The sequence below is a fragment of the Penicillium vulpinum genome, assembly GCF_028829585.1.
Source record: "Penicillium vulpinum strain IBT 29486 chromosome Unknown utg000003l_segment0_segment0, whole genome shotgun sequence".
In the NCBI taxonomy this organism is placed as follows: Eukaryota; Fungi; Ascomycota; class Eurotiomycetes; order Eurotiales; family Aspergillaceae; genus Penicillium; species Penicillium vulpinum.
Genome location: NW_026643243.1, coordinates 3,904,621 through 3,922,825, shown reverse-complemented (window position 1 = coordinate 3,922,825; position 18,205 = coordinate 3,904,621). Strand labels below are relative to the sequence as shown.

At 47.5% G+C, this 18,205-nt stretch overlaps 9 protein-coding genes across 9 annotated transcripts; 6 read left to right on the top strand and 3 right to left on the bottom strand.

Moving 5' to 3' along the window:
- Window positions 1–185: 185 nt before the first annotated feature.
- N7479_006536 (pyridoxamine 5'-phosphate oxidase family protein) lies at window positions 186–1,040 on the bottom strand (the record flags this gene model as incomplete). Its single annotated transcript, XM_057254230.1, has 2 exons — window positions 186–925; window positions 977–1,040. 2 exons carry the CDS (start codon window positions 1,038–1,040, stop codon window positions 186–188), a joined length of 804 nt encoding a protein of 267 aa, XP_057108092.1.
- A 376-nt stretch (window positions 1,041–1,416) lies between these two features.
- N7479_006535 (aminopeptidase P family protein) lies at window positions 1,417–3,403 on the top strand (the record flags this gene model as incomplete). Its single annotated transcript, XM_057254229.1, has 10 exons — window positions 1,417–1,612; window positions 1,672–1,836; window positions 1,903–2,063; window positions 2,119–2,511; window positions 2,562–2,605; window positions 2,659–2,692; window positions 2,749–2,970; window positions 3,021–3,139; window positions 3,193–3,319; window positions 3,374–3,403. The coding sequence occupies 10 exons, from the start codon at window positions 1,417–1,419 to the stop codon at window positions 3,401–3,403; spliced, it is 1,491 nt and encodes a 496-aa protein (XP_057108091.1).
- A 704-nt stretch (window positions 3,404–4,107) lies between these two features.
- On the top strand, window positions 4,108–6,221 carry N7479_006534 (protein serine/threonine kinase activating protein nimO; the record flags this gene model as incomplete). Its single annotated transcript, XM_057254228.1, has 3 exons — window positions 4,108–4,602; window positions 4,713–6,044; window positions 6,102–6,221. The coding sequence occupies 3 exons, from the start codon at window positions 4,108–4,110 to the stop codon at window positions 6,219–6,221; spliced, it is 1,947 nt and encodes a 648-aa protein (XP_057108090.1).
- A 1,586-nt stretch (window positions 6,222–7,807) lies between these two features.
- Window positions 7,808–8,957, top strand: N7479_006533 (3-methyl-2-oxobutanoate hydroxymethyltransferase ECM31; the record flags this gene model as incomplete). The annotated part of the gene is made up of 2 exons (XM_057254227.1): window positions 7,808–8,266; window positions 8,334–8,957. 2 exons carry the CDS (start codon window positions 7,808–7,810, stop codon window positions 8,955–8,957), a joined length of 1,083 nt encoding a protein of 360 aa, XP_057108089.1.
- A 126-nt stretch (window positions 8,958–9,083) lies between these two features.
- Window positions 9,084–9,762, bottom strand: N7479_006532 (ubiquitin-like protein ATG12; the record flags this gene model as incomplete). The annotated part of the gene is made up of 3 exons (XM_057254226.1): window positions 9,084–9,143; window positions 9,212–9,411; window positions 9,501–9,762. 3 exons carry the CDS (start codon window positions 9,760–9,762, stop codon window positions 9,084–9,086), a joined length of 522 nt encoding a protein of 173 aa, XP_057108088.1.
- Window positions 9,763–10,407: 645 nt separating this feature from the next.
- N7479_006531 (uncharacterized protein) lies at window positions 10,408–11,365 on the top strand (the record flags this gene model as incomplete). Its single annotated transcript, XM_057254225.1, has 3 exons — window positions 10,408–10,897; window positions 11,011–11,185; window positions 11,230–11,365. The coding sequence occupies 3 exons, from the start codon at window positions 10,408–10,410 to the stop codon at window positions 11,363–11,365; spliced, it is 801 nt and encodes a 266-aa protein (XP_057108087.1).
- A 300-nt stretch (window positions 11,366–11,665) lies between these two features.
- Window positions 11,666–12,789, bottom strand: N7479_006530 (uncharacterized protein; the record flags this gene model as incomplete). The annotated part of the gene is made up of 2 exons (XM_057254224.1): window positions 11,666–12,116; window positions 12,164–12,789. Coding segments are annotated over 2 exons (1,077 nt in total), but the record flags the coding sequence as incomplete, so codon positions are not given.
- Window positions 12,790–14,182: 1,393 nt separating this feature from the next.
- N7479_006529 (SIR2 family NAD-dependent protein deacylase) lies at window positions 14,183–15,204 on the top strand (the record flags this gene model as incomplete). The annotated part of the gene is made up of 2 exons (XM_057254223.1): window positions 14,183–14,522; window positions 14,585–15,204. 2 exons carry the CDS (start codon window positions 14,183–14,185, stop codon window positions 15,202–15,204), a joined length of 960 nt encoding a protein of 319 aa, XP_057108085.1.
- Window positions 15,205–15,666: 462 nt separating this feature from the next.
- On the top strand, window positions 15,667–18,163 carry N7479_006528 (uncharacterized protein; the record flags this gene model as incomplete). Its single annotated transcript, XM_057254222.1, has 14 exons — window positions 15,667–15,781; window positions 15,835–15,868; window positions 15,918–15,967; window positions 16,024–16,118; window positions 16,170–16,315; window positions 16,369–16,552; window positions 16,613–16,682; window positions 16,733–17,017; window positions 17,071–17,121; window positions 17,186–17,493; window positions 17,541–17,641; window positions 17,694–17,866; window positions 17,922–18,084; window positions 18,136–18,163. 14 exons carry the CDS (start codon window positions 15,667–15,669, stop codon window positions 18,161–18,163), a joined length of 1,803 nt encoding a protein of 600 aa, XP_057108084.1.
- Window positions 18,164–18,205: the final 42 nt, after the last annotated feature.

The window sequence follows — 18,205 nt, the reverse complement described above, 5'->3', positions numbered from 1 at the left end:
GAGTAGTCATCACAGAAAAGCAATGATCATATTGCATCGTTTGAGCCTACAGTGAATCTACTGTGCGATATTAAGCTACAGGGATTTCCCAAGGACGGCAGAAAATTGAATTGAATTGAATAAGAGGCATTACCGAAACATAAAGTCGTATCATGAATTGACCTAATCTAGCGTTTGCACGGTCCTCAGTGCTGCTCCTCAGGCGGCAGCTGAATCTTCACTGCACCCTCCGCCAGAGCCCTGTTCTGGTTATTCTTGCTAGCGATATACGAAGTAATATACTCAGGCACTTTAGCAACCTTACTATCACCGCTTGGAATCGGTGTTCCAAACGTTTCCCAGACTGGCACAACACCAGTCCAGACACTGCTAGTGACATGCTCGTTGCCCGAGTCCTTACGCTCGTCCGAAACACCGCCATCACGGATCTTGCCGCTGCCATCCACAATTTTTACCTTCAGGATGACAGTCGACTGCATCTCAGCACGGTCCGGCGGCACACGCGAGTGATCCCAGCGGTCTGTGAGGACAGAGTTCGTGATCAATTTCATCGCCCAGAGTTTTTCTTCCTCGTCTGTGACGAGGGTCGCGTAGCCGTGTAGGATGGCAGAGCGGTAGTTATAGCTGTGCGAGTTGGGTGTGAGCGACAGGATCAACCCGTCTACTTTGCTTGTTGCCACGCAGATGGGAAGTCCATCGCCATCGCTGCAGTTGCGGGCTAGGTTCATAATACGTGAGCTGACGTAGCCGTGGAGATAGCACTCTAGAGGCTCGTCGATGCTCGCGGAGGGAAAGTCAAATGAGCCCATTTGTCCTATCATTGGTAGGATTGCGGGGAATGGGTCATCCGGCCCTGGGTTGAAGGATACATGCAGAACTTGGGAGTCATTGATGATTGAATGGATTGGACCGAGATCATATGTAGCTAGAATATAGTGTTAGTTGGATTTAGTATATTTGTAAAGTTATCTCGTACCTCGATGCTTGTACCGGTTGGCAGTGTTGGAAACCTTCTTGGGGTAGGTCAAGGTTCGTCCCATAGTGTATATAGTAGCCTGTAAAATGTGTGAAGTTAAGAGAAACAAAAAATAAGCAGCGAAGAACTGAGCATTTAAGTAGATAGATGATGAATTGAGATAAGTGACCCGATGAGCTGCACGCCTTCAAACACCCTTTTTGGCAGGTCCATCCGCGCAAGATATCCCCACAAAGGTTAGACTGCATCACTGATGACAGGCTGGGCACAGATCCACCAAAGCAAGAATTACGGAGCATGCAACAGGAGTGGACAAGAGAAGGAGTGTCTGATGCGAAACGTACCCGAGATGATTGGCCCACACCGCCGACTGGGACTACCTGGCGATAACAACTCCTCCAACGGTTTACTCTTATCACTTATTTTTGGGACATTGAAGCATGTCGGCATGCAGGTCTCTAGTTCGCCAATGCGCTATCCATTTGCGCTCATCCAGGCCGTTGACTCATTCATTGCGCCAATTGCCTAGATGCAACCCCCTACCTCGCAGTTATGCTACCTCCGTGGCCGCCGCGGAACTCAAATTCGGCCAGCCGTTGCACGAGACGCATCCCCATATTCTTAGCCCAGGCGAACGTGGGTCCTTATCTATGTCTCTGGATTTAGTTTTATTTATCTGATCGTCTTTTGTCTAGTTACGCCCGGAATCACCGCCCTTGAATATGCGCAACGTCGATCGAAACTCGCCAACAAGTTATCTAAAGGCGCGATTGCCGTGCTGGCTGCCTCGGAGGTCAAGTACCGTGCGCAAGGCATCTTCAATGAGTACCGCCAGGATTCCAATTTCTTTTACCTAACCGGTAAGTTTGCTTGGCAGACTGGTGATGCTGCGGAAGGAACCTGCTGAACGTTTGCCCGCCGGATAGGATTCAATGAACCGAATGCACTTGCGATTATCGGTAACGACGGCTCTGGCGACAACCATATCTTCCATTTATATGTCCGGGAAAAGGACCCCAAGGCAGAACTCTGGGACGGGGCGCGCTCCGGCACCCAGGCTGCTGTAGATGTGTTCAATGCAGACGAGGTGCGGAACATTGGCCCAACAATTAGACAAATTATCGAGCTGACACCAAGAGCAGACAGGAAACATCGAACGCATCGGTGATATTTTGCCGAGTATTGTCCAGGGAGCAACTGAGGTTTACTCAGATATCCCAGCATTTGATGGTTCAAGATCATCGTTGAATCGGTATCTTTATGGGCCAACAATTGCGTCGGAAAAGCTGAAGAAGGTCATCGATCACCGCAGAGTCAAGCCATTGAAGCATCTACTCAATGAAATGAGGGTGTTCAAGAGTGAGAGTGAAGTTGTACAGATGCGCCGACTGGGACAAGCGTCAGGGAGAGCTTTCACGGAGGCTATGCGGCAGGACTTCACCCGAGAGAAAGATCTTTATTCTTTCCTAGAGTACCAGTTCAAGGTGAATGGCTGTGACACCAACGCTTTTGTTCCGGTTGTTGCGGGTGGCCAGGTAAATTTCCTGACATTCTTCTAAGCTGAATTCGATACTGACGGACCTAGAACGCTTTGGCTATCCATTACACTCGAAATGATGATGTGTTGAAGTTTGTATACCTTTTCTAAAGTATTGTGGGATTCTGCTTACACTGACTTTTAGGGATGGTGATTTGGTTCTCGTCGATGGCGGTGGTGTAAGTTCTTATCTGAACTTAACCTTTACAGTTCCAGAAAACTGACCGAATTATAGGAATGGGGAAGCTATATCTCCGACATTACTAGAACTTGGCCTGTCAATGGCAAGTTCTCTGATCCCCAGCGGGATCTGTACAATGCCGTGCTCAAGGTACACCGGAGCTGTCTCTCTCTGTGCCGTGAGACTTCCAATCTTTCTTTAGACAAACTCCACGGCATTGCCGAGACTGGATTGAAAGACGAGCTCAGATCGCTTGGCTTTGATCTTTCTGGCAACGTATGCATCCAAATCCTTCCCACGTGGAGAATGCTGCTGACTCCGACTAGGCACTGAGTACTCTCTTCCCGCACCATCTAGGCCACTATGTTGGCCTGGATGTTCATGACTGCCCTGGGTATTCTAGAGGCTTCGACCTGAAAGCAGGTCAATGTATAACAATTGAACCGTTCGTCCCCAGCCTCCTTTCCTCCAAACCTGAAACGCGCTAATCCATGCTAGGGGTATTTATGTTCCTAACGATGAACGATGGCCCGCCCATTTCCGTGGGATCGGAATTCGTATCGAGGATAGTGTTTGTGTCGGCGACGAACACCCGATTGTTTTAACCCCCGAGGCTGTCAAGGAGGTATGTTCAAGATTGCAATATTGCCTATATTCAGTCGTCACTAACTTCTACTAGGTTGAGGACATTGAGGCGCTGCGTAGTTAAATTAAATGTGATGTATATGGTAGCCGTCAGATCCCTCAAATTCCCATGTATAATAGCATAAGGCTCCAAAGGATCATATTTGAGCCCCTTTATTTTATTTGATTTGATTTGTTCTAAGCTGTAATCTACATGTCTGACTTATCCTTGCCTGGATTAGGTACTTTGTGGTGGCTGGTCTGGGGCTTGTTTGGGGGCTGGCTGGTCTGGGGTGGTTGGACATGATTGGGCACTTATAGTAATTATATTTTAAGGATAGGAACAATTAACGAAATAGCCCCAGAGAATGAGCTCGAGAATGAAGTAAAGAAGAAAAGAAAACCCGAAGAAAAATATTTGTTGTCGCGATCAAAGAATGCAATGTTGATGTTCATGCTTCGCGCTCTGCCGTTGGTTGTCGGGCCTCCGCCCAAAACAAACTGAGCTCCACACCACACGACTTGCTTTGCTCTTCTTTCTTTCCTCCTCCAGGTCTTCCACCTCGTCTTTCTCTTCCCATCCCACTCTCAAGCACTTCGATCTCTTTCTCTCTCCTTTGGCTCCTTGCTATTGTTTCTTAGGATACAATGCCCATCTTCTAATCTCCTCTGACCCTGAAAAGACGTGTTAGTACGCGTGCTCTTCACCGAGTACCCCTCTTTGATATCCGACTATTTGTCACTCTTCAACATCTACACGCGTTCTCGGCCCTGAGAACTCGTTTTCAAATGGCAACTGTCTTCGTACCCCCTTCGCCCCGAACTTCTATGACCATGGCTACTCGTCGTCCACTCGCAAACGTGCCGAATGCAACCAATTCTCCACGCAGGGCCGAGCTATTGCTTAAACGAGCTCGCCCTACCCGAATGGAGATGCCGTACGGACAACCGCCGCCGAAAAGACAAGCTATGGAGAACATGCAATACGAGCCTCGCTCGACCACCTGCCAGACCACGAACACGGACTCGAAACTCTTCGCGCGGCGATCGAACAATGGCAACCCCAGTGCATTTGAGAAGAAGCTCGTCGCAGCCCGGGAGAAAGAACGTCAGCCGCAAATGAAGCACGTCAAAGTAGAGAAGGCCCCGGCAGATACCATGGACTCCATTCGACAATGGCAGCGGCACTATAGGAAGGCGTTCCCCCAGTTTGTGTTTTACTTTGATAGCATCCCTGAGGATGTCAGACGGCGGTTCTCTCGCCAGGTCATTGATCTTGGAGCTGTAAGTCACATTGCCCCACAGGCATCACCCGTCTTGGTTGCACCTCTTGTCTCCTGTCTTCAGTATTGGGCACCTTCCATTGGCACTTTCTCTAACCCGCTTCAACTCAGCGTGAGGAGAAGTTTTTCTCGCGTCTAGTAACCCACGTTGTCACTTCGCGTGCCATCCCCCCAGAATCAACCACTCCAGTAGAACCGGAGTCAACCGCAGAGGCCAGCAATGGCGATAGCAATGTCCAAACTGTCAACCCTTCTCTTTTGGAGAGAAACGGCGAGACTCACCTGCATGCTTCATTAAAAACCGAGCCGCGTCGTGATCAAGTAACTATGGACATTCTGCAAAGGGCTCGGCAGATGGGCATGAAAATCTGGGCGTTGGAAAAGCTTCAGCGTATGATCACAACCATTAATGATAGTGACATTGGTGCCCAATTTGAACAAGCCGCCCGGAATAGAGCCGCTGGTGGTAGCGCTGCCAACGGCAAGGGTGAAAATGATCTCTCACGAGTTCTTCGACAGGAACTTCTCAATGGACCATCTGATCGCGATCCATTGACATCAATGGAAATGCTGATATTCAAAGGACCATTTGTCTACATCCATGACATGAACGAGAAAACAAAACCAGTGATGGTTAGAGAATACTCTCGAGTCGCTAGACGCCAGGATGGATCTTGGCCACAGTTCCGAAGCGCTCCCCTTGGAAAGTGTCCTTTCATAGATGAGCCCCCGAGCAGAAGGGAATATGATCGACACCGGTTGCGCCAACTTCAGAAAGAGAAGAAGGCTGCGTCTCACAAGACTGGTGGAACTCGTGATTCCAAGACCAAAAAAGCTGAGCCTGTCCAACAAGCCCCTGAATCTGTGACCACAACAGAAATCGCACATTCCCAGCCATTGGTGAAACAAGAGGAGCGTGCTACACCGCCGGTTCAAAACGAAATCCTAAAGCCATCATTCGATGAAACTCATGAACGAAAGAGCTCTGAAAGCTTTATTCCTCCCCACTTCCCTCGGACCGGACCATTTTATGCTGGTTGTGAGCCTGCTGCCTCAGGTGTTCAGCCCTCTAATATGACATCCGCAATTCGCTCACAAATGATCTCATCCACTGCTGCAGCGCCTGGTGCGAAAGCAGGGCTCAGCAAGGAGGTTCATGGACTCAAGAGAAAGGTTCTCGAGAAGGGCACATGTGGATTCACAGCGGGATCTATGGCTGCTCCTCAACGTCGTGGGGATGCCGTTACGACAATTCCGATGAGGAACAACGTCAATCCCCCCGGAAAGTCCAACCTTACTGAGGATGAAGTAAAGCAATCTGAGACGGCTACTTCAAAGAGACAAAGGGATGACAAAGATGAGCAAAAGAAACCCGAGCGCCGCAGAGATCCAAAGCCTGGCTATTGCGAGAACTGTAGGGACAAGTTTGACGATTTTGAAGAAGTATGGTCCAGGTTGTCCCGTTACTTAGATCCCTATAGATACTGACCAATCCTTTAGCACACTCTGACTCGGAAACATCGCCGGTTTGCTGCGAACTCGACCAACTGGGCCGAACTTGATGCACTGCTTGCTGAAATTCAACGCCCGCTCAAGGAACAATATGAATATGATGAATAGATCTGCTGTTCTGTCAGCATTCCATGATATCCTTGGACCTCGGCCTCCTCTGATTTGCAACACGTTTGCATCGTGGTGCTTGTCAAGCTTTTATTTTCAAGTTCTCTTTCTTCTGCCGCGTCGCAATTTTTATTTCCGTCATGCCCGATTTGAACCTCAACCTCTCGCATAACCATACCCTCGGCATCGACACATGCATGGTGGCGTTTTCTTTTCTTTTTCCTTTTTTTACTCATTACTTTTTTGTTTTTATCATGCATCAGCAGTACTAGTAACCAGCCCCTCTCCGACGGTCTGGCTGTTTGCCTTGATCTCGATGGAGGTCGTCCACTCCTTTACAGCATTTTCACTTCTTCGAATGTATTGAATATCGGATTTTAAAACAGCAAAACAACCCCTTCGAATTCGTGAACCGACCTCCATCAACCGTCGACGGCAATTTTGGATACTTGCATTCATTATGTTGCTCCAAGAAAAACTCATGGTTGACGCTGCTTGCCTGGCATGCAATAAGCTTATGCTTTACGGTCTTCAATAGTGTGGCCGGTTGCGATATACCGAAGGTATAATGAACGATTTAGCATGAACTCAAGGGTTCGTATCCTTGCATTGCACTCCGTTCTAACACATCATTATCCCCATTTTTGGTCCTACGGGGCCATGTCTTCTATCCTCATTGGATTTTCTTTTCCTTATGTCTTCTCACTGGTGGTGTCTTGTTTCCCGACGGCTGTGGTTTGTTACCCAGCGCAGACGATCAAGTCTCTGTCGAGACTTTTCCTTTCTCGTGACATTACTTACCCGCATAAGCATTTATTCGACTCGATGATCTGTATGCAGTTTGTATCATGCTAATTGAATTCCCTGCTACTGAATGAATTCTTCACTCAAGAAAAAGAAATATTAGACTGTTGAAGTAAAATGTCCCCTCACTTAGCCCAATGCAGTAATCACCTCGGCGAGACGTAAACTGCAGGCGGTGATAGTAGTGCCAGGCGGTGAGAATGCATAAAACACATCCTCGAGCTTCCACAGTTGATGTCAACAAGATGAAACCTTTATGGTTTGATATTATTTTGGTACATAGACAATTATCATACTCGCATATATCCATTAAAACAGGTCTGAGGACCTGCATCGTTCCTGAGTCCAAAAGCACCTAGCAGCCCCGCAAAACATCTCGGCACCCGGCCCCGTAATCAGCGGCAGTAAAGAAGATCTTGAACTTCAGGAATTTTTGATGCTCCCCTCTACGCCGCATAACCCAGCACGTTAGTCCGGACAGAAGGATATCTGAACAAAGCCGCAGCTCCGGAAATACTCCTGGATATAAGAACTTATGACCTCTCTGTGTTTTCCGCTCGTGCATTTGGAACTTTGGAAAGCTTCGGTTCGCCGCTGAGGTCATCGCCATTCCTTTGTCATCGCCACTTCTACAGCTCTCCGACGGATACAACTACTGCACATAGCATTGTACACTGTGACACATTGTACTATACTTACTGTACACATATAGTCCTGGAATTTCGATATCGAGCATCACCACGTGCATCACACCACTCCGTTTTTCACAATCATACCACACAATGGCTGCGCCGGGCTCTGCGCTGCGGCGCACAGCATTCGCTTCTTCGTCGCTGTTAAGGACCGCGGTGATCCCTGCTACCCGAACACAAGCTATACACACCCTTCGTGCTGCCCGATGTCCCATCCTGGCTTCCCGCGTTCCAACGCCACACTCCCTCTCCCAAACCCGACACAGTTCTTACTCCGCGCCAGCACCGGGTGAAAATGGAAAGGCGCGGAAGAAGGTTACCATTCAGACGCTCCAGAACATGTACAAAAGGGGAGAGCCGATCACAATGCTCACGGCCCATGACTTCCCCAGTGCTCATGTGGCCGATGCGTCGGGGATGGATATGGTCTTGGTAGGGGATAGTTTAGGTATGGTAGCTCTTGGACTGGAAAACACAACGGAAGTCGTTATGGAAGAGATGATTCTTCATTGTCGGAGTGTTGCAAGAGCAACTAAGGCCGCTTTCATTGTGAGTTTCCGAGATTCCTTGATTAGCGCCACCGTGCCACCAACTAACAACCATATCCCAATTCTAGATCGGAGATCTACCAATGGGGTCATATGAAGTGTGCGCAGAGCAAGCCATTGAGTCATCCCTGCGCCTGGTTAAGGAAGGCCGCGTGCATGGCGTCAAGCTCGAAGGTGGGGAGGGACTCGCGCCTACAATCAAGCGCATTACACAAGCCGGCGTGCCAGTGGTAGGCCATGTCGGTCTCACACCGCAACGTCAGAATGCGCTCGGGGGCTTCCGTGTGCAGGGCAAGACGGCGGGCAGCGCGGTAAAGCTGCTGCGCGACGCATTGGCTATGCAAGAGGCTGGCGCATTCATGCTTGTGCTCGAGGCGATGCCAGCAGAGGTCGCATCGATCATTACGCAGAAGCTGCGGATCCCGACTATTGGTATTGGCGCTGGGAACGGCTGCTCCGGGCAGGTTCTCGTGCAGGTTGACATGACTGGGAATTTCCGACCTGGTCGGTTCGTGCCGAAGTTTGTTAAGCAGTATGCTGATGTCTGGGATGAGGCAGCCCGTGGCATCTCGCTGTATCGCGATGAAGTTAAGAGTCGGGCATTCCCTTCGGAAGAGTACACATATCCCATTGCGAAGGAGGAGCTTGCTGGGTTCCAGAAAACGGTGGACGAGGTCTTCCAAGAATCATGATACCTCTGGTTGCCATTTTCTTTCTCCATGGCAATTTCTTGCATGTTCTGTATTAAACATCATCGTCATCATCATCATTTGTACATAGCATCATTCAGCAGTTCGTGCTGATCTTTCATAGCCTACTCAGCCGAACGCTGGCGTCATTGAATAAGCGACAATCAATTGATCGTCCGTCTTGAAACACTATTATACAGTTAGCATTCAAATTGTCGAATATGGAGGTGCTGTGGACCAGTCGAGTTGAAACTCACCCTCCATAGTCCGCCCATGCCTTCATCTAGCCCGGGCGCAAACACACTGTTAACATAACAAAAGACGGAGTCTGTCTCTTTGCAGTCCAGCTTCTTGCGCAGAAACTTGACAACCGTTTCAAATTTCTGCGAAGCGCTAACCTTGAATACCCGATTCTTCAGAATAGGGGCCGAAGGAAGAGGCTGAAAGCGAACAGTAACTTGATCGCTGTTAGCTGAATTGTACCATTTGTTGACATTGCGGTTGGCTGATCAACCAAACGCTCGTTGGAAAAGGAGGGGTGTTTACCTTTCCCCGAGTCAATACCCTCAACATCGGCGAGTGCTTGGTGCGCATCACGGGGTAAATTGGTTAGCATAACCGATGCCGACATATTCATCGGTAGATCAGCGCCATGATCGTCATCTGGGATCGGGGCGTTCCCTGAGTTGTTAGGTGGTGTGCCTGAGCTTTGGGGTTGGCGCGGGCTTGGACGATGGCTAGGTGTGCTTTGTGTATTCGGAGTAGGGGAGCCCTGGGAAGAGCGTGCTGAGGGAGAGGATGGATTCATGATGTACAAAGAGAAGTAAGTCAGTAGATGGGATGGAGTAAAGGTGAAAGTCGAGAGCTGACGAAGGGGGGGATCCTTAAGGCGCTTAAAGTTTGGGCCGTCGCCCGTGGAACGTGGGATGGCCACGCCTAACTATACACTTACATCCATCTATTTAACCAATGATGATTACTCAGAGAATTCTCAAGTTTGTTTGAGAATATACATAACTATGATCATAAACTTAGTATTTCATCTAGATAGCTACCTAAATAAATACACAGATATATTAGGACATGCTGTTGGTGGCTTCTTCCGCTGTGAGCAGGTGGACTATGAGCAACTTAACCTCGGTGCAAATACATGAATAGGACTATATAGTCAAGATTCACGGAAGAAAAGAGCCCCATTGTTCTATTAGGGATCTATAAGAGAAAACATTTATTGCCAAGGTAAGTAGAACTACTAAATCAAGTAATAATTCATAGATAGTTGATAAGTGCCGCACTGCGTACTTACCAAAATGGCAAGTGTACCTATACGGCATCGACGATGTAATATCGTCAGAAGAACATGTAATCATCTAATCACGGTTCCTGGTGGATTGTTATTTATTTCACCTTGGATTCGACTGCTCCCCTCTTCTTATTTATCACCCGATACATCATGGCACCTGTCTATCATGGCCAGTGGCGTTACGACAATGACACTTTATACTTCACTTCGTTCTCCGGTCATATCTATGCACGCGCGACATCCTCCGAGCTGAATGAGATTTTCAGTGCACCACTAGGCGCCATAAGGAATAGACCCGACAATGAAGCCGACTGGTACGAAGCACAGCTTTCCCATTTCGGACTACCGCCAGCCAAACGCAATACTTCAGCCAAGATGAGACTGATGGAGGCCTTCCAAGAGGGAAAACTAGTGGTTCCGGAGAAAATCTTCGAAATGGAAGAAACTCTGCAACTCAAATGGACCAAACAAGACTTGGAGTCCCGTATTCTTGGTCCTTCCATGCAGCCTTCACTCGATCATGGTGCCATTCGAGCTCCGGCGACTGGAATGACTCCATTCAGCGCCATCCTGGGACGGTCGAAGGAAGAAGTGCCAAATTACTTCACTGCAGGCTTGGCTGAAGGAGCCAGCATTCAAGGTACCATGCGGACCCAACGGAGCAAAATGCAATCACCACCCGCTGAGACGAAGAAGAGAAAACTCAGCAATGCACGGAAATGACTCGAACTATAAATACCGCAAGGTATCCAGGTGAAGCTGGTGGCCCCGACTTGCAGGTCCAGACCCATGTCAACCCGAGCGACAAGACTTTCCACCAACGATCGACAGGTATTCCAACACCAGTGGAGAACGAGCGCGGGCGCACAGCTCTGGGTAGAGAACTGCAGCAAGTTGAGTATCAGACCGTGTCTCTATCGCAATCAGAGTACCTACAGAATAGTAAGGATCATTCCTGTAACAGAAACACAGTATCATCATCTCTGACCAGAACACACAGGGCACACAGCTACCTCCTTGCGGGTTCATGGGTGGTGATGACGCGAGTGACTATTATGAGCACGGTTACAAGTCAGCGATATATTCGGGCAAAGCTTCCCAAGGCTAAATGGTGTTTCAGGAATAAGCCAATGCATGAATGGACTGTGGGACTTCGATTCATCGAAACAGAAGTGAAAGTGTTCTCAAGTACGAAAGCGTTGTTGTGGAGATATGAGGATAGTTGAATGTTTGGAGTCCAAATCGCCATGAATTTTCATGGCTAGTACACAGAAAATGAAAAAGAAAATGTTTGGTTTTAGTTAATTGATACAGTCCAGCGTATTTATTTTCTAAATGGAGTATGAGCCTAGCATAGTAGACCTCGATGGGTTATCGGTCTAGGTTTGTAAATCGTGTCTATCTATCATCAAGGAATCTCGACCCAAGAAGCAGGGTCTGGCCTCACAGCCTTCAAAAAGCCACGCCTTTCCACATCAGTAATCAAAAATTGAAATGGTGCATTAACAAGCCCAAGTGACTTTTCCCATTGCGGATCCAGATACCATGGTTTGATGAGCAGGACATCGAAGACCGCGGGTTGTTGAATCTGATGCAGCGGTATAAGCCAATCGTCCAGGCGCTTTGCCACGTGAGGATATAAATGAATGGTCAATTTCTTCAAACCAGGTAGCTTATTAGCGAGAACATGGCAACATATATTCCAAGATAGACCACCAGGATCCGGAAAACCGAGATGCAAAGTGCGAATCAGGCTCAGTCGCTGTGGTAGAAGTGTATTTGAAAAATCGATAATCGTGTCTGTGTGGTTAAAGAGGAAATTATTCTTTCGAAAGATGATATCAATGGCCTCAGAGTATCTACCGCGATGTTAGATGGTTATTTGGACACAGATGGAAATACTCACACTCTCCGGCACGTTTGTAAAAGTGGCACAAAATCGGCTCTTCTCGTGTCAAATCTCCACTTTGAATTCTTGTGGTAATATGAACCGTAATCCATGGGTGTAATGCAATTACCCACAGGCCGACGAGCAAGTAGTCCCCAACAATGATGACTACATGGACAGAAGTTGCGCTGTTCGCTGCATAAAATCCCAACGATTTCTTTCTGGGATTGTTTCCATTTGCGCTGGTTCGGCCGCATAATATGCAGCATACGGCTCGAGAGATATTGTTCCCAAATGAGCAGCCGGACTTCGGCGGGCAGAATTTCGAACAGAGGAGATTGGGTTTGGTCGAAGGTAGATTGTTGCTTGCGTCGTCTTGAACGTGACAGTAGCCATCCACGACTAGTCGATGAGGCTTGAGTTTTGAGACCTTGAGCCTTCGGAAGTGGTGGAGTCAGTTGCCTAGGGCGGGGATTTGGAGATGAACTGGGGTCGTTCAAGTCGTCATCTTGAAGTCGATTCTTCTTTGCCAAGCTGGCTTTCTTCCTGTTGGATTCATCGCCCAGGTTTAGAGATGCCATATTTGAAATAATAGGGAGTGAAACTAGATATTGATACGGTGTTTTTCTGTTGGATGATATATTGGCTAGTTAAGCGCATCAACGTTACATGCCAGGGCGTATTTGGCAAGGATAAAATTGCGCCACCAAAACTGCGGCTATGAACTTGGGGGCCAAAAGACAAACAATTCGAATAAAGCAGGATATAAAATAAAGATGATTTGTAGAATAAAACAAACAAGAAGAGTCAGTCGCTCATATGGCCTCGGTCCTCAGCAACGTAGATAGATTGATCAATGATACTTGGGCATCTATTGTGCCGAGCCAAAGCACATATGTAGTACGGAACCATTTCATTATAGTGAGGTCTCTCTATATTCTTGCTATCCATATGCTTATTGAGCTAACGGAAGTACTTACCTTTACTCTATTTTAAGTAGCTCAATTCCCGCGACCCTTGACCAAAATGATAATCGAATCACGAGTCCTTAGCCGAAACCTCTCAATCAAATATCCTAGCAGCATGTAGTATTTTACCCGTCATTGCCATGAACTATGCATTATCATGACATTAGGCCATAGATGGTTACGCCTAGACAATATTATACATTAATATCTATATTTCGTTGCACCAAGGTAAAGGTTGGTCCTCTAGACATATATATGTGCTCCTAAGGTCATTCTTATATGCAGTAATCTTAAAACTAATTGATCACATACAACAGGCAGGCACCTAGCCCTCAAGAACCGCACTTTAGTTACCCGCATGGTAGCCGGTGCTGGTAGCAGCCCCAATCCTATCAGGTCTAGGTTTCAATACTGCTGGTATCACCACAGGTATTTACAATATCTAACCGAGCACTTCCAATTTGTATATAAGTCATTGAGCGTTCATTCTTTTCATTAACCTGCTGCCGAGGGTAGGGGCCTACGCTGCTATGGTCCAAAGTACGATAGGAAATATCGCAGCTAATAGTCTCTTTACGACTACGCAAAGTGTAGGATCAGCGGTTATAAATGCTGCTGCTACACAGGCAGCTGTTGATTGGCAATAAGTTGTCTCATTCATCTTATTTTCCCCTATTGCTTCTATAGTTACTGTAATAACAAGCTTTCACCTGCTGTTTTCACTATGTCAAATATCACTTCGAGTAGTGTGTTTTGTTAGATTGATAGATCTATCTAAATTTAGTAGAAGGAATTTGAACTGTAGAATACCAGGAATTCACAGCAGCTAGCCCCTGCTAAACTGTTGTAATTCTTTTCCAAAGAGAAGACAAGAAGAAAAGAAGAAGTATAATAGTAAGACGACAAATAATTATCTAGTTGTGTTTGAGCAATCATTTCTTTTCTGGCCCCCGTGCGCCTTTTGGATTAGGCGATGATGGAGTATAAATTCCCCCGCATCTTCCTGGGCTTCCTTTGATAAGCTCCACTCTTCCCCGGCCATATTCAACCATACTGGGACTTAGAGACCATGGCTTCATTCGGAAAGAGCATTGTGCCTGAAGCTGATCTTAAATCATTCACTGAATATTTGGTAGGCTGCAAACGCATCGTTGCTCTTCTTGGTGCTGGAATCTCCGCGGCATCAGGATTACCCACGTTCCGTGGTGCAGGCGGACTCTGGCGTGCTCACGACGCAACCTCGCTCGCGACTCAAGAAGCTTTCGATGAGAGTCCCGGTCTCGTCTGGCAGTTCTACAGCTATCGGCGACACATGGCCTTACAGGCTGACCCCAACAAAGCACACCACGCCTTGGCAGAGCTGGCGCGGAGGAATGCCGACTTCATCACATTGAGCCAGAATGTTGACGGTAGGAATTTCAGACGTGTTCTTTTGTTTCCTTCACTAATAAAGCCCGCTCGTTTCTTTTAGGCCTCTCTCAGCGAGCGAACCATCCCGCGAAACAACTGCATCTTCTTCATGGCACTCTGTTCACCGTCAAATGCACCAATTTCTATTGCAACTACAGCGAAGAAAATTACACAGATCCCATTGTTCCTGCCCTCGAGATCCCAAAAAAGAGCTCAGGCCTTAACCCTTCTGCGACGGACAAGACTGGCGAGGAGGCATCAAAAGCGCTTGCAGAGGCGCTGAGCGGCACGACCAACGAGGTCGACATCTCTGATGTGAGCAACCCCATTTTCATAGTGGACAAAAAGGACCTACCCCAATGTCCGGAATGCAAGGATGGCTTGCTCCGACCGGGGGTTGTATGGTTCGGAGAAGCTCTACCAGAGAGAACACTCAAAGTTGTTGATAAGTGGATCGCGGCGGGTCCAATTGACTTGTGTTTGGTCATTGGCACCAGCGCGCGCATCTGGCCAGCTGCGGGGTATGTCCACGAGGCTCGCTCGCAGGGCGCCCGAGTTGCAGTGTGCAATATGGACCCTAAGGATACACCGGGTGAGCTTCATTACGGTGACTGGTTCTTCCAGGGAGATGCGGGGGTTATTATCCCTGAGATACTCAAGAGCGTTATTGGCGAGATTTGAAAATTTTCGGGATTGGTATGCGAACTAGCGAATTTGAATATGGGCCTTTGCCTACATACACTGGGGATTGATGAAAATAATGATAAGGAGCTTCGGATTTCATAGAAATTGCTATTCCAACATAAATCTATGGAGTTGTACCATTTACTTCTTCGATATTTGATAGTCAATCGTGGGGATTCCAAGACACACACATTAAATGCCGGTGAAAACGCCGATCCTTCTAGGATACCCCATAGTCGTATAATTTTGCGGAGGTACTTTAAAAGCCCCATAAATAGCGGAATTACGATGGATAATTGAAAATGATTGGCCTGGATACTACGTATATGCTGTGCTACTATGGGGGGTTCATATATAGAGCTGCATAGCCCTCGCAGATATCCAAGGGGTTAGTTGGCATCTAAATTTGCACATCCCCTCTACCACCGTCAATTGCAACTCAATTTCAGGGCCTAAACAATGAAGTCGAAAAGAGTACCCCAGAAACGAAAGAAGGAAGAGAGCGACGATGAGGGCGCGATTGTCAAAGATGGCAGTCTCACATCGGCAGCTGAGAATTTCTTCGAGGCGCTGTGTATGTGATCATAGCTCTACGAGGCCCATTAGAAAAGCTAACCTTTATCGCAGCTGAGGCCGGCATCACTCACTGCTTTGTCAACCTGTGAGTCCCTTAAATCCACCAATTTGACGTTTTTTGACGAGTCCGATAGGGGGAGCGACCATCCCGCGATGTTGGAAGCGATGATCAAAGCCAAGCAAGGTGAGTACCGGATAGGTTATCCAATACTCAATAATACCAGTGCTAAATTATAATAGAAAATAACCTCAATTTCCCAAACATTATTACCTGTCCTTCTGAGCTAGTTGCGCTATCAGCTGCACTAGGATATGCTCAAGCTACAGGAGTGCCGGTCAGTTACCATGTCGATCACATCATTTGATTTTCGCTAACTTGTGGCAAGCAATGTGTGATTGTGCATGTCGACTGTGGAACTCTCGCTATGGGACAGTCCATACATAATGCCTCCGTTAGCAGAGTCCCTGTCTTGTGTTTTGCTGGCTTGAGTCCTTTTACGCAGAATGGCGAATTGTTGGGTTCTAGAACAGAGTGAGCAAGCCCAAGAACTAACATTCACATTGAGCCTACTGACACTACTACAGGTTCATCCATTGGCTGCAAGATGTACCCGACCAAGCAGCGATTGTCCGACAATACTGCAGATACACAGCTGAAATAAAGACCGGACGCAATATCAAGCAGATGGTCTCGCGAGCTTTACAGTTTGCTACATCTGACCCTAAAGGCCCGACATATCTAATGGCTGCGAGAGAGGTACTCGAAGAAGTATGTATTCAGTGTCATTGAACTAAACAAAAACTTCTACTAACCAAATCTACCATGCAGCGCGTGGGAAAGGAATGCCTAGACGGAGAAATTCTCAGTCCAGTCACTCCAAGCGCATTGCCAGAGCAAGGTAGGTTGATAGCTACCCAGGCTAAATCTTCACATCGCTGACAACAATAGACGTGGAATTAATTGCGAGGGCGCTCATGGACGCAAAGCGACCGCTTGTCATCACGGGTTATCTTGGTCGGAATCTCAAAGCACCGGCCCTCCTAGCTGAGCTTTGTGACAAACTTCCAATCAACGTTGTGGAGATGGTTGGCTCGGACGTTTCCCTGCGAAGTGACCACGAAGCATATCGCGGCGTCACTGTCACAACTCATCCAGAAGTTCTGAAGGCCGACGTTATTCTTATTCTCGATTGTGATGTGCCTTGGATCCCTACTGCTGGAAAGCCTCGGAGCGGTAAGAAAGCTGAGAAACCAACGCTTAAAATGATTTTCTGACAGGCGCTGCAGGCACCAAAATATTCCATCTAGATGTCGATCCGCTCAAACAACAGATGCCACGTAAGTTCACTTATCGATCAGAGGGCTCACCGTTTCCTGCTTTTTTCTAACAACGATGTATCAGTATTTTCAATCAACGCCATTCGTAAGCTTAAGGTTGGCTGTGGAATTGCACTTCAACAAATCAATGCTTTCCTGGATAACCAGGACATCGACCAGGCTAATTATATCCGAGAGTTTAAAGACCGATCAAAGAACTATAAAGCCTGGAGAAAAGCCCTACTAGCACTTGAATCACCACCGGAAGATGGTATAGTCAGTGTGCCATACCTGGCATCAAGACTGCGAGATTCTCTCCCCGAAGAGACTATTTACGTTTTGGAGGCAGTAACCAATGCAGGACATCTCATTCACCATTTGAACCTGACCAGGGTATGTATTTATACCAAACTACTCACTCAATGCTAATTAAATTTTAGCCAGGAAGTCTGATTGCCAGCGGTGCAGGTGGTCTGGGATGGGGAGGTGGTGCAGCACTCGGCGTCAAGCTAGGCAAGCCCGGCTCATTCATCTGTGCAATGTAAGTACTTGAGAGTGTGGGAAGTCTTCAATAATATCTAACGAATGCCCAGTGTCGGTGACGGGGTTTATCTGTTCTCGCAGATGGAAAGCGTCTATTGGATCGCAAGGCGGTACGATATTCCCTTTCTCCTCATTGTGCTCAATAATGGTGGATGGAACGCACCAAAAGTGTCTGCACTTTTGGTCCACAAGGACGGTTTATCGTCGAAGTCAAACAGACGAGGTCAGTCAGATCTAACTAAAAATTCATCTTGTGCACAGTGGCTGACTTAGTGCAGATCTCAATATCTCGTTTGACCCTTCTCCCGATTATCCTGGAATCGCTGCTGCTTCTGGCAAGGCTTGGGGTGCGAAAGTCACTACGCAAAGCGAGCTCGATCCTGCTATCAAAGAAGCGACCGCTGTTGTTCAGGGTGGGAGATGTGCTGTCATTGAGGTTTTGTGAGTATTGATAGTGCTCTCAACTGATCACCAGCTGACTTTGATATATAGGGTACCATCTATGTGGAAGGAGACCTAGAAGAAAGCGCTAGATATGCCAAATGGGATTGTTGTTAGAGCA